Source organism: Dasypus novemcinctus, chromosome 6 (assembly GCF_030445035.2).
Source record: "Dasypus novemcinctus isolate mDasNov1 chromosome 6, mDasNov1.1.hap2, whole genome shotgun sequence".
Taxonomy (NCBI): Eukaryota; Metazoa; Chordata; class Mammalia; order Cingulata; family Dasypodidae; genus Dasypus; species Dasypus novemcinctus.
Window position 1 is genome coordinate 25,280,920 of NC_080678.1, and position 15,018 is coordinate 25,295,937.

Below are 15,018 nucleotides of genomic sequence, written 5' to 3' on the forward strand. Positions count from 1 at the left end.
TGTACATGTTGGTTTGTGACTGAGGACGCCACAGTGGCATGAAAGCCAACACTGCCCGGGAGGCCGCAGCCCTCGGAGTCTGAGCAGGGGCAAAGATCTGGCCTGGAGTTGCTGGATGGAGAGGAGAGAGGGCTGGAGCAGGGCAGGAGAGAAAGATGACAGAGACGAAAGCTTCTGGATGTGGTGCTGGTGGAAGTTAGGTTTCTGCGTTCAGAGAAAGATGCCGCAGAGGAGACTGGGGACCTGGGGTCCACTGCAGGCCCTGTCGCCCATTTGCTGGTGACCGTGAGCGAGTCTCATCTGCTCTCTGGGCACGGTTTTCCCATCTGAAAGGGACGTTGGCCAAAACGACCCCCAAAGCCCACCCAGCTCGCCAGTTCCATGAACCTGAGCTCCTCTGCCTCGTTGGCTTCTGCCAACACAGAGACTGATGCCAAGGTCACTCACAAAGGCTGGAAACGTGCGACTGCATTTGCTGGGACGCCTGCTTCTCCTGTCCCCGAACTCCACACACCCAGACATCAAAGTCTCCGCCGTCTGGGGCTGGGGCGGGGGGGAGGGGGGCCAAATCAGCCACTTGCCCAAATCTGGATTTCGCTTCTATTTTCCCCTTTCCGCATGGGGACAGAGAGAGGAGAAGAAGGAGAGAGAAGCCTTTGAAAACGTCTCCTGCTCCATTTCCTCGCTGCTCGCCGCCCATTGCTTAGCGACTCGCCTCGCTGGCTGAGCTACTCTCCCGTGGTGCACCTCTTAGCCACTCGGCAACTTTTTTCCCTTTTATGATATTTTGGGTTTCTGATTGCCCGCCAAGTCAAACCTTTATCATTTAATAAGTAGAGGAAAAAAAGAAGAAAAAGAATCCTGCAAGGCAGCTCTAGTCTAAACAGCCCTCGTCCCTGTCCTCTGCCTCTCCTAGGACGGTCCTGGGGAAGGGGCCAGCGCCGATGGGGCCCGAGTGCCAGCCCTGCTCATCCTGCATCAGGGGTCTTTGCCAAGGCAGGCATGGAACCTGCAAGAAGGAATGGACACACAGCCCTCTCGGCTGGGAGGGGGCTTTGCCGAAGAATTCACGGTGACGAGGTCTTGGGGTGGGAGGGCGGCAGTGGAAGGCGGCAGAGGCTCTCCCCCTGACCTCAAGGCCCTGCGAGTGACTTGCCTGAGATCAGGTAGCGGGTCAGGGCCCTGGGCAGGGACACAGCCTTCTGACCCACCGCCCCAGGGTCACGAGAGGCTGCCGTCTGTTTTATCTCCTTCACCACGTGTCCTCAGGACACAGCGTAGATGCTCAATAAATATTTATTGACTAGATGAATAAATCTGCTTACACCTCTCAGGCTTCAAACAGGGGGAAAGGTTCGATGATTTAGAAGTTTCCTCGGGAACAATAATGAGCTCACTGAAGCCACTGAGTTCTCCTTGCTCGGTTATTTCCTCCTTTCCTTAGCAATGCAGCCTACAGCTGGGGCGGGGTGGGTTTAGGGGAGTAAGAGGAGATGGAGAGGAGACTCTGAGGGTCACAGTGTCCTCCTTGGGTCAAGACACCTGAATGGGCAGCATGGGGTGGGTCTGCTCGGGGCATAAGGAATCCATTTGGGGCCCTTCCCCAAAGGCCGAATGGAGCAGCACCTTGCGCTTGGACCCCTCTCAGCCTCAGCCCTCCCTCCTCCCCCCTCCCCCCTGCCCAGCACCCACCCTGCTGGAGGGAGCACGCGGGCATCCTCACTGAGTCACCTCTTCTTGGCAAAGCCCGTCATCAGCTATCAGCGCTTGCCTGAACATGGTGCTGGGCAAAGGACAGGCTTACGAGCAGCGTGGGTCAGGGCGTGGGCACCCAGGGCAAGGCTGTGTGCCAGGTGACCCTTTCATCACCCGAAGGGCAGCTAAGAAGAGAAACCTCAGGGCCTCCGGGCAGCCAGGGAGCCCCTCCATTCTTTCCAAGACCACTCCCTCAGGCGGCAGGGCTCTCCTCTTGCTATCCGAATCCTAAATCCACAATTCAAATCCAAAATCTGCCCTCAGGAAACGGTCAGACAATTCATACGGGGTGTCACTAGCTGATGGGACTAAAGCCTGGGGATCTGCCTTTTTCCAGGACTCCTGGTCGGGAACCAAAGAAGTGACTCAAAGGTGGACTGCAGGCAGCTCCCAGCACCCGGGCCACCCTGCGCTGGGCCTGGGTGACTTCGCCACTGCATGTCCTTCAAAAGGGCCCTGCTTGCCACTTCCTCTGTCCAGGGGACTTGCACACAAGGGGAAGGGGGCAGTCCAGCCGGGGCTCGGGGAGGGGACTGGCGGGGCTTGGTCCTGGCTGGTCTGCCAGCCTAGGGCTGACGTTTCTCCCTGAAGAGGGCCACAGCCTCCCCCACGGAGGTGAGGGACTCAGCCACGTTCTCGGCTACTCTTCCTTCAGAATGGGGAGGCCAGGGAACAAGAACAGGAAAGTGAAGCTGGAGTGCTCAGCCTGGTGCAGGGCGCAGAGCAGGACCCAGTAAACGAAGGCCAGGGCTGCCTCTGCGGCCCGGGTCCTTGGCAGCGCCTCCTGGGGAGAAGCGGGAACCGGGGCTCTTCATTCTCAACTCCGTGGGGCCTCCTTGTGCAAAAACATTTTTCTCCAGCTCAGTGCTTTTCCTGGTAAAATAAATTAAAAACATAAAAAGTTGAGGCAACAAAGCAACACCGAGCTGGAGAAGGGCCTTTGCTCCCCTTGGAACTGTCCCCTGGGGGACCCACCTGGGGGCGGTGGGAGGCGGGAAGTGGGAGGCGGGCTGCACCAAACGGTGCCTGTCCTGCCCCCAGGAAAAGTCCAGGCAGCTCTCGGTGGAGCTGCGTGTGCAGCCGATCAATACTGACTCCGGAGCCGCTGAGCTATTATTCACGCCAAAGGGCCTCGTCTGGATGAAGGGAAGGAGGGGGTCCGCGGGTTCACGGAATCACAGTCCAGAGCGCAGTTACGCCTTCCTTATTCATGTAGCGCGAGTAACAGGGCAATTCCGGGGGAGGAAGTCCCTTCCCCACAGCATGCTGAGACCCCCTCGAGGCACGGAGTGGGGTTGTGTGTGATTTGTGTCGGGGTCCCCAGAGAGATGCATCCTATCTTCTCCCTTATTTGGTTCCCCCTCTGAAGGGGAGCATCGATGGGCCCAGGGTGGTACAAAGGGGAGCCTACTTGTCTGCACCCCTCTTCTTGGCTATTCCCTGGGGTAGGCCCTTCTAACTGAGTCCTACTCTCTGGTGCTGGGGAATCCCTCCATTCTTCACCTGTCTTCCATCTGTTGTCCCTCATCACATCACTCATTCCCAAACCACTTGCCTTGCCATCTTGGTTTTTCCCTGCCATCCTGGTTTTGCTCTGCCATCTTGGTTTTGGTTTTACGTTGCCATTTTGGTTTTGCCGTATTTGCCTCTGGTAAGTGGGCTCTGGAATGTTCACCTTTTACTGGCCTGGAGCCCCAGTGGAGACGGACAACCTCTCTCAGCTTTCTTCGTGTCTTCTTACCTCCACAACGGGAGGGCGGACTGACGCTGGCTCAGTCGCCAAGTTCAGGACTCCACAGCCAGCACACTCTTACACACCATTCCTCCTGGGCCAGCCTGCTCCTGATTACCCTTCAACATCTCCCTTCTTAGGTTCATGCCTGTGGCTTCAAGAGCTACTCTGTGTTGACCACCTGCCCCATTTAAAAAGCCTGGCATCTTGTCTAAGAGCCACCTGATTGGTGACACCATGTGGATGGCACAGCCAGAGAAAAGCCATACAACCTAGTGAAGTTTCCTGGGGCCTAGCTTATGGCTACTGAGTTACAGCACAGGGTGAGGAGATCAGGTTTGAGGTTGGCTTCTGGTCTCACGCGGCACCATCAGTCAGGCTGTCGGGACCCAGAGTGGGAACGGCTTACCACAGAGCCTTCCGTCCTGGAAAAATCACTCTGAAGTGTGGAGGCCAGCCCAAGGGTGATAGGTTGTCATGTGGCCAATTTGAAGTGGGTGGAAATGGAGGCTTGAGGCCCTGCAGACCCTAGCACGCCTGCCGTCTACATCCACAGTGATGGCTGAGAGTGCGCAAGGCACAAGACCAGGCCCCACCCGGCTTGTGCCTGCCGGGCTGGCCCCTCCTGTGCTATGGCTCCGCAGGACCACCTGACCATCTATCCTTGGGTGTGGATGCTGAGAGACAGTGCATAGCCGCCTGTTGGTTCTGGACCCTCTGGGAAAGAGAAGGTGGGATTAAGAAACAGGCTGGGCAAAAGGTCCTCCCTGGTCCCCAACACTGACCACAATGGCCCAGGCTGCTGAGGGTGGCTCCCGCCCTTATGTCCACGCATCGGGTGAAACGGGGTGGCCAGCACTCACGGCTCGGAGAACGCCACTGATTCTGATTTGGGATGGTGAGGATGGAGCTGTTCTTCGGTCAGGACCCTCAAGCATGCAGCCCATGAAAAAGCAGATTGGTTTACCAATGACAAGCCACAGGAAGGGAAAAGTGGAAGGTTAAACCCAGCGTGGGTTGCCATCAGCTCCAGCGGACTACGCGGAGACCCTCTCCCCATCGCCCGCTCGCACCAGCAGCCTGGACGCACAAAGGGCTCCCCTTAGGATGGCTCTGCTTACTCTCGCTCCAGACCACGGCCCTTCAGCCACACTCCCAGGTGACGGGAGAGGCAAGGGAGCTGGGCCTGGAGACTCACAGCGGTTCCTCTGAAACCAGCCCCGGCCACAAGCAACCGAAAGGCCTTAGCTGGGACCTTCCTTTCCAAATACACATTTCTCCTGGGAGAGCTATTTCCACTCCCAAGCATGGAGTGCCCCACTAGGCTAGTAGTTTATACTAAAGAGAGGAGGAAATCATTGCTTGAATGCAGGCAAAGTAGTTTAATTCTCAACTACGTAGACAAACTGCTATAAATATGTATGACGGGAAATTTCGTTATTTGGAAATTATGCTCTAAATTTCCTGCTAACTCCACAAAGAATGCCTGCTGAACAGGTTGCAAATTAAGAACAATTATTTTTTTTCTCTTCTGCATTTGAATATAACTTACAGCTAAAGTCATTTAAAGGGGTTAACATCAACCTTAATTAAATATTAAAGTGTGCCTGTACCTGCTGCTATTGTTGCCCCCTCGAATAAGATATAACCTATTTTTGACAAGTTTTCATCTTTCTCTGTGGAAGACGCTACATGAAACCAAATCAGTGGCAAAGAGGAGAGTAATGAATAATCTATTTCATATTCCAGCAGTACCCAGAGCTCGGAGTGGAAAAATATTCAGTCAGATGATGGCAAGAAGCTGCTGGGGTACCACATGACACAGCTAATGTTTAAATAATAATAATAAAAAAAGCGATAAACAAATCATTAGCCCTTAACAGTTGTTTAATGCAATTTGTTAATGAACGTAATGGAGGGGACTAATAATGAAAGAAAATAAAAACGTCTAAACAGGCGCCAAGTTGCTGGCGATGCGCAATTATTTCCTTGTCAAGTTTTTATGATTTAATGAGCTCCTCTGGGACTGACGGCTGTCAGTCAGTCGTGACTTTTTGACACCATTACAACTTCAAATACAGCAGCAGGCAGGCTGTTTTCCTCGGATTTGAAATACTGAAATGATCTGACAGTTTTAAAGAAAAGATGTGCAAAAAAAAAGGAGAAAGAGAGAGGGAGAGAAAGACAGTAGCTTTCCCTTTCTTTCTCCCCCCGCCCCCTTCTTCAGTGGGGTAGATAATCTCATGATGCTGTTTGGTAATGAAAACCCAATCACTGAGGTCATTATCTGATGAGGTTTTTGGAACAGGCAGGCTTTTTTCCCCCTCTTTATTTCTTTACTTAATGATAACCCTCAATGGGCTTGCCCCGCATGGGACGGCCAGAGCTGCACAATTTTGTTCACCATTAATTTCGGCCTTTGAAGCTCAGGGCTCAGAAGCAGTAGCAAAGCAAACCCCCCACCAAGCTGGTTCCAAAATAAGACAATCCAGCCTGCCTTAAACAGAATAGCAAATGGCCTCCCAGCCTAGGCCTGGCGGCTGACGTCAAGCCCACTGCACTTGCCGATTTTTGCCTTCAGTGTGGAACATTTAAAACTCTTTACAACTTAAGGGACTTTAATTACATTGCTTACGATTCTGAAGCAGGGTAGCTTCCACTTTGTTTATTGGTCCGGGAAGCAGTTTAGGCTGCATGAATTTTGTCTGGGCAAGGGCTTCCTTCTCCTCTTCCTCTTCCGGCTCTTCAACCACATCCCTTCTCCCTTCCCCTCCCCCCATCAATGCTGCTTTTAACAAAGGCTCCCAAATATGAAATTGGGAATATTTATCAATTGAAATCTACATTTTCAGCCCCTAACCCCTTTCACTGATCTCTGACCTGCTTTGGTTTTATGGACCTTCTGCCTTCACCATTGGAGCAGGGAAGGAGGAAGAACCATTTCCCCCCCTTGGGGCTCCTTTGACCTCCCCTCCATCATCCAGGGGACCCCAGGGAGGGGATGCCCGGATGAGCTTCCTACCAAAGCGCTGCCTGCCTGCCCGTTCTAGGCGGCTGCTCTGGAGGTGGGCTTGAGGGAGGAGGTTAGGTCAAGGCCAGCTGCTCATCTTCTTTCAGCTCAGAAGGTGCCCTTGGGCAGAAGTTGAAATGGTGCCAAATCACAGGTAAGAGGTGATGGAGACAGAACTCCAAAAAAACCACACAAAACACAGACGCCATCGAGGGGTGAGCATTGTACCACCCTCTCTCATGACATTGACTTCAACGCGAATGCAAGAGTTTAGGGGAAGATTTAGGAGCCGGCAAGTTTGTATTAACAGATCCACCTTGCTTGCTAGGTGGCTTTGGCAAGCTTCTGATGAATAGTAGAAGGGACAGAGGCGTGAGGAGGAGCTTGGTAATTAGTCATACACTGTAGCTGAGGTCAACAGCTTCGAAGGAAGCCACCAGAGGGGTTGGTATAATACTTCCCGACTGTTAGCGTTTCAGAATGAGAAGGAGGTTTTTGGTCTGCTTGCTTTTTCCTGGTTTCATCCATGTTTTTAGCACTTACAGAATTCTGTTATCAGGAATAAAAGATTCTTGCTGCGATGCAGCCTTCAGCTGATAGGAAATTTAGCAGAGCTCCTTTGCTGTGCTACTTCACTCTGCCCAAATCCCACACCATCTCTCCCAAGAAAAGGCCACAGCTTTATTTACACAACACTAAATGATTTAACCCAACATACGCAGGCCCTGGCCTGTTTTGGGAAGTACGATTTCTCAGTGGATTCTGCCATTCTGTATTTCCTCTCTGAACCATCATGACTCTCTTCTGAGTTAGGGGGAAAAATCAAGTGCTGCACCTGAGTGCCGGTGCCCCATGGGTACAGGTGGTGAGCATTTTTGGTGATTAAAAATATATTAAACAGGGTAGCTTTTCAAGAATTCAAGGCTTTCAATTATATTCAAAACATAGTGTGGACTCTGTAACTGCCTAGGAAGTCTTAAGAAACACATTTTGCTTTACAACTAGGGGAAAATTACCTCAGTTTGGGTAACTTTAAGCCTGATTACAAAATGAACTCATTTTGAATGCAATTCCTGGTTACCTCGGACAGAAAGGAATGAAAGAAAATCAGAAAGCCTGTTAGAGGCTTGGATACATATTGAAGTCAGAAAGGCTTTGCTAACATTTGTTAGTGAAAAAAAACGAAAGCGTTCTTTTTTTTTTTTAAGCACTCTGCAATCCCTTATTCTTTTAAAGGAGGTTAGTGAACATTTTTCCATAAAGTTTCTTTCTGGTTAATCATTCTATAGGACTCCACCATATTTATAATCACAGTTGAAATTTCACACCGATGGAGTCATGTTCTTGCTCTTACTGAAATATTCATGTCCTCTTTACATACTGGAATGGATGTGAAGAGAACCTTGTCAGACCTTACGCATGTATGAGGGCTGATTTTGGCAGTGCAAATATGAAAACCGAAAGGATACAGGGATGCTTACACAGGTCAGGGAAGACGAGGTCACAACTCTATACAGTGCCGGGGCTCGCATTGCCAGCAAATTTTGGGGAGTACAGGATTTTTGGGAGGCAAGAAAATAGATCTTGTAGCAGTAACCAAAGTTATGAAAAGTGAATATTAGGCAGGCTCAGCAAAAATATTCTTGGGTTAAAAAAAAAAAATTAGGCAATAGGAAAACAGACAAAATGCTAAGTCAATTTCCCGCACACCTGACATTAAATACCCACCTTTTTAATGAAACCACTCAGGCGGGTTGACTATATTTATTACGTCTGGCTAGGAACACAGCTGGTTCACTGGAGCAAGTCACTGCTCCAGTCCCTGGTTTTCTCTGCACCTGTATCCTTGGTCACCACCAAAGGGCAATTCACAGAAGTGACAAGAGGTGTGTGACAAACAGCTGGCCACTGAGCTCATCTGGGGAGAAATTCCCGTGACTGACTCATCATGCCTTCTCCCAGACCAGGACCTCTGGTATGTTCACAGGGCAGGGCTATTTTGGTCAGTTGATGAAATTACCAAAAGGCAAAGAAACAGTCACCTTCCCCTATGAAAAACCAATCTGAGTGAAGACAACCTGGTAAAGGAAATCAACTCATATGCACACAGGAGTCGAGAATATTTTTACACTCTTTGCACTTTGGTTGAACAGTGTAGAGAGAGAGGGAGGGGACACGCAGGGCCTGTCAGTGCAAAAGAATGATTCATGTGACCATTTTGTCTTAATTACTCAGAACAAGCCATTGTTGCGGTTTATCAAGGAAGAACAGATACATCAGGGTCTTCTGACAGAAAAAATAATCGCCATCAGGATGGTGATGACCACGACGATTGCCAGGCTGACGATGAGAATGCGGTTCTGGATGATTCTAGGAGAAAGCAAAGGAAAAAACAAATCCACACAGATAAACTGGAGGATGTTCTGCCAAAGCCCATCCAAGACCAAGTCAGCTGACCCAACGGTAGCTTTGCAGGGGGGTGGGGAACCAGTTATGAATGTGTGTGACAGTGCACGTGTGTACGATTGTGACAGTGTGTTTGCGTGTGTGGTGTGATCATGCAGCTTTTTGGTTCTACAAATGATACTCGAGGAATGGCTCCATAATTACTGTCACACTGTACTTGGAGAAATGCTTACCACAAAGCTAAGCGAATCAAATGGCTTTCTAGGCTCTGTATTCTCTGAAGCGATCAAGGGTCCCATGCAAGCTTCTCTTTTTAATTTAAAATGGGAGACAAGGCTCTTTTTTTTTTTTTTTTTGCAGTGTTTCCTGTTAAAGTAAAAGACTCCAAGGAAACGTGTCAGTAAGGTACTTAACCTGTACCAAAAAAAAAAAAAAAAACCTGGGGAAAAGTAAGGGAGAGACTTGGGAAGAAAAGGACAGGATTAAGAAGCAAGTGTCAAACTTGCAGCTTTGCTGTAAAACTGTCATCTGTCACTGTGGCTCACGCTCCGTTAAGCCAGAAGGAAGCGTTACATTCGCTCCATAGCAAAAAGATGGAAATGAGAAATAATAGAAAGTACCCAAGGTGCCTCTTCTGCCTTTGTGGGTGGGACCCCACACTTCTAGGATTCCTACGCCCCCTGGGCCCTGACGCTGCTGCTGAGGGGCTCCCCGGAACTCGGAAGGAGAGCCAGAATGGAGATACGGGTTCCAAGAAGCCTGCAGAGCGATTCGGATGAGGCTGTTTCCTGATGGGTTTCTCATTCGGAGAAAAGAGGCTGAACATCCTAACGCTTCCTACAGACTTTCAAAGAGAACCTGGGTGAGACAGCCTCGCCCATGCTAGCTGGCACAGAACCCCACAGAGAGAAACAGCCTAGCTGGCTAGCCATCAGGCGACAATCCCACGGCAAATCCACTGGGACCATCCTCCAAATATCAAACAGGAGAAGGTCTGCTGCCTTAGCCTAGGCACAGAACACTGGGCAGAAACCTTCTGTAGGCAAGAAGCAGCGAGGGTGAAGGCAGGTCTTGGGTTTAACAGACTCCTCCCTCCTACCCTCTTCACAGATGGATCCTGCAGGTCCTCACAGCCTTTCCCAGCTTCTGGGGGAGTTTATGTCCTGGAAGGATGATGGCATCAGACTGTGGTTTCAGTGGATGCCTCCACACCTCAGCCCCCTTCGTGATTCCCGACTCCCCCGCTTCTTCCCCAAACCTAAAGAGATGGATGGAAACTGTCACATCAGACAAACCCACTCCCTTGTGGCACCCTAAGAGGACGAGCTCCCTCTCCTCCTGACAGGTTACAAAACGATCACATTTGCTAACACGTCTTCCGCAAAACTGCTTTAGAGCCGGGGTCCACTGTGCTCACAGGAGATGGATGGTCGGCTTTGTCCTCATTTATCACGGAAGGCTCAGCTAAGATCTGTCTCGTTTATTTCTTCCCTTCCCCACTAGAAAGGCTGCGCCCCGACATTAATTCTTCTGCGATGACAGCTAATTCAGACTTAACAGAGCCTATTTACTCAGGAGGTAGGAAGATTCTCTGCCCTCGAGATAAATAAATAAAAATAGAGAACTTCACAGCTTATTAAAGTGAAGCTAATTAAGAATACCGATGTGTGCAACTTGGTGGCTTGATTTAAAACCCAAACTCATCCCCTGTCCCCTCCTGCCCTTTTCTCTGGAAGGGACAGAAGTCTTCAAAACACTCCCTGTACACCTGGTTTGCCCCAGTCACTGTCACAGTCTCTCTTTACTACAGTTACTCTGACCAGATTTGCAAAGGAAATCAGCAAAATTGAAACTCAGCAGTGAAACAGATTAAAAGCAGGAAAACTCTTTAAAATTCTGCCGTAAGTAATATACGGCCGTGTGTCTCTTGTACAGTTTGGTTGAAAACCATTTTATTTGTGGGTTGAGGGCCCCAAGGCATTCTTGATGCTAATTTATAAGGGATTAACTGTGGGTGTTACTTGTTTAATCTGAGGCCTGATTAGAAAAAGACAGGGGAATCCTTAAATCCTCAGCTCTTGCCTGGCCCTCCTAATTGGGCTTCCCTCATTTTAGGCCAAAGAGGAGTGCGCATCCCTCATTTTAGGTCAAAGAGGAGTGCGCATCCTCCAATGGTCCCTAACGCTCAGCACACGTCTGCCCCCAAGGTGGCTCCACCTCATGGCAGCCTCTCGGAGGTCCAGAACCACCCATTTCCACCCCCTCCTTGGTGTGCCCAGAGCTGGCCTCCCCTTCCGGCACCTGTCCTGCTTCAGTGGACTTCCTGTAAGTCCATCCCTCTAGCACAAGAACTCCGTACAGCTGTTGGCAGGAGGGCAGGGTAACCATCCAGGGGACGATAATGAAAGAACAAAGTGTGATAATTGTTCTACTCAAAGGAGAATGAAGAAGTCTGGGTAAATTTTTGTGCAGGGAATCTCCAGGAGTTTGCGCATAAAATGTAAAAGGTCAAACAAACATCCCAAAGATGGGACTTCATACCGTCACGCCTCCCCAGAGTACTTGTGGCTCTTCTCCCGGAAGACCCAGAGATACAGAGTGCACTGATGGTGGAGGAGGTCACTCGGCAGAAGGCACTTGCTTTCAAACCAAAGTCTGGCAGACTTGGGGGCCGAAGGGTATTTAGAGGCAAAAAAAAAAAAAAAGTGTGAATGAAGAGGGGTTGGAAGGAAGCTTGACCCTGCTCAGGCCAGCAACGCAACTTTGGACCTTAAAGGGATGGAGCACAGCTAGCCCCTCTAAGAACCAGAAAAGCGAGCTACTGGGCGCTGGAGTGGATAGTGCCAGCCAGCCTGGAGGGGGAACAAAGGCTGGCATCTGTGAGCAAGCCTAGGGTATTATTACCACAGCCAGGGCATTGCTGTGGGCAAAGCAGAAAACAGTTTGGAGAGAACCAGAAAGCAAGCCAGGAAGAGGGGTTCCCCAGCTGGTAAGACAGAGCAGGAACTTGAGGGGAAGCCCAAAGGAACTTTCTTCTAACTTTGGGCAAAGTTGGGGGTAAGGGGCTTTATGTTCAACTAGGTCTGCAGCAAGCAGTCTTAATCTCCCTTTTGAAAATGAAAAGTGTGTTTACCCAGTAAATAATTTAAGAAAGAATATACACTTGAAAGAAGACGTCCATTGAAACAGCCAGGCTAAATTGCCTCCAGGCAAAAGCTTGTGCATTTGCATGCTGCATTCTATTAAGTGAGCACACTGTGGCTTTAAAAGAATGCAGAGCCAAATTAAAAGGAATGTGGGCCCGAAACATCAAGGATTCTCCAAGTTTACATTATGAATCACAGTGCTGTTGATACAAGATGAATTAACCATTTACTTTGAGGCTGAACTCACAAAGTACTATTGAAAATACTGATCCCCGCGTGGAACGCAGGGAGCAGCTAATCTTTCCATTGCCGGTCTCCTCCCCCTCTAGAAACAAGCTCCTGCGTGTGGCAGCCGGAATCAGAGAAGACTGGTTACAGTGATGTAGGCAGGCTGGCACCTGGCACAGTTCTTGCTCTTGCTCGAGGAGCCCAGGAATTCCACCATGGCCAGCATTACCAGGTTTCTCCAATACCCCACTTCGCCTCTTCTTCTAGGCCAACATGGCACTTACCTGCCCTTTGACGTTGGGTGGGGCCCTGTGACTTGCATTGGCCAATGAAATGTGATCAAAAGTTCCAGTTGTCAGTTTGCAGCAGAGGAGTTCAACAGCTAGGCTTGACTTTCCAGCTGGTGTTTTCCTTGCCGTTTTGCTTTAGGAAGCTATGTGTTCCAGAGAGTGCAGCCACAGGATGATGGAGACTATCTCTGCCTGGATCCCTGAGTCATCACATGGAAGACTATTACCCAGGACATACACCTGGATTCTCAGTGGACTTGAACTAAGCTCATGAGATTTGGGGATCATTCGTTACCACAGCATAGTATAGGCTCTCCTGAGTGATCCACTACTGCTCCTCACCCACCCGCCCCCTTCTCTGACAAGACGAGGTATTTGGCCAAGCCAAGTGAGGCTCGGGTTTTATGTTTTCCAGAAAGCAAGGCTATATGTTTTCTTTTCATTCCTTTAAAAAGAAGCTTTTTTTTTTTTTTTTCACCTCTTGGTTTTCAAAAGGTGGGATCCTTTTTTGTTGTAGTTGGTACTAACACTTCTTACTGAAGACTCTTCTAGCTGGAACCAATGCCACCATGAGTAGATGAATGATGGCATCATACATGATGTTTTGGCAAGCCCAGGTAGGCACTCTGCTGCCCATGTACAGCAGATGCATGCTGGCCACATTCATTTCTCCATTCCAAACAGCTGGCGCGACCTCTAGCTCAAGATGGTCAATGGAGTCCATGCCCCTGGCCAGGATGACAGGACCACGACTACGCATGTGAATTAAGCCAGTCCAATACAGTGGACTGCAGAAACTCTGCTTAGAATGCTGGGTCATCTGGATAGTGTGGGGTCCAGATTGAAGAGCCTAGAGCTCCTGCAGCCATTTTGTTTCTAAGAGGAAAGCCAGACTAAGAAAGAGGCTGACCCACTGGAGGAGAGGAGAACTGAAAGAGTGGCAGAGATGGAGCCCCAGTCCTAAAGGCTTGGTAAACCCCTAGGTCAAGCCACACTTCCTTTGGACTTTAAATTATATGAGAAAATGCATTTTTCAAGTCAATTTGAGCTAGGTCTTCCATTACTTGTGAACCAAAGCATTTTTAGGGTGATTTGCCTTGGTTCTAAAACTAAGCCCCTGATCTATGGCATATTTTTCCTACCTGTTCTAAGAAGAATTTCCTGAAGATGTCCCTCTCTCATGCTAATATATTTCTGGGCATCTCTCTTATCGCTATCATCACATGGTTTTAAGATTTTTTTTGTTTCTGTGCAGGTTTCTCCAACAAAAAGTGGAGCTTCTGCATCGCCTTTGCCATTTGTTTCTCCAGTGCTTAACACAGAGCTTGCCATAGACATCTGCCAAAAAAAAAAAAAAAAAATCCTTGCTGAATGAATGAGAGAACCTACCTACATGTGCGCACTTGAAGGGTCAAGGAATGCTCTTCATGGTTTCTAAGTGTGGCTTGTCAACAAGCACAGCTTTAGGATTTAGCTATTAGCCACCCACCCATCAAGGATGCCAGTAGTGTCCAGGCCCCTTTACAAGCCTGCATTCATTAGCTGGAGAGTGCGTGACACTCCACAGGTTCAGGGAGATATCTCATACATGCCTTCCTGCCTGGCTGACCGGCCCTGAATATGGATGCCCCACCACTTGGGGTCTGACAGAGCAGTAACGATTGGCAGGACAATTAGTAACCATGAGCATACGGGGTAAACTCTAGGGCTAATGAGCCCATACCCCTTCTTTCTGGGTGCTTCCAAAAAAACAACAGCCATAGGAAAAAAGGCTCTCCAAGTTCTAAACCCAAGACAATATTCCTATTCACCAGAAAGAAAAGAAAAGAGGAACAGGGGGAAGTAGTTAATCCCCATAGCCTCAAACCCTAACTTTAATTTGAACCATTATTTTCCAACCTGGGTTCCTGGGTGCCTCTGAGCTAGAGTTGTGAGGTTGTCATGCCACCTGATAAGGCCCATCCAAGGTCTTCCTAGTCCAGCAGCTCTTTGGAGGAACCCCCAGCTGCAACCTGGGAATTCTATTGGGAATGACCCCATTCTCTGACTCCAGGGGTGGACATCTGGACCCAGGCTGGCCCAGCCAATTACAGCTCTTGATCCTTCACACAACTATTTGTTTGGGAATTGACATACCACCCAAGTTAGATAAGGTCTTCTTGGGATACTTCCTGGAAAATCAAGAAAAAAATATCCTTTTTACTGAGTTTGACTGCAGACACAATGTAAAGCCGCTGGGGTCACTCTTATCACCAGGCAGGAGGGGCGTCTGGCTGAAGGAAACCAACACAGAGCAAGACAGAGCTAAGAGATGAAGAAAAGGGATGGATTGGTGATGACATTATTTGAACCCTTGCATCCTGGTGTGGGTGTGAAAGCTGAAGTCACATTTAAACTTCCCAGTTATAGGAACCCCCAAATTCCCTTTTCATTTGAGCAAGTTTGGTTGGA

At 49.4% G+C, this 15,018-nt stretch overlaps 1 protein-coding gene across 5 annotated transcripts in view; it reads right to left on the reverse strand.

Annotated features, from left to right (window-relative positions):
- Nucleotides 1-5,356: 5,356 nt before the first annotated feature.
- VTI1A (vesicle transport through interaction with t-SNAREs 1A) overlaps nucleotides 5,357-15,018 on the reverse strand; it is a 361,387-nt gene continuing 351,725 nt past the window's right edge. For all 5 annotated transcript variants that reach the window (XM_004458076.4, XM_058298418.2, XM_012524960.4 and 2 more), the window contains one exon: nucleotides 5,357-8,867. In XM_004458076.4, the coding sequence (XP_004458133.1) occupies nucleotides 8,774-8,867 (94 nt within the window). In that variant the 3' untranslated portion in view covers nucleotides 5,357-8,773. The remainder of the gene's footprint in view (nucleotides 8,868-15,018) is intronic.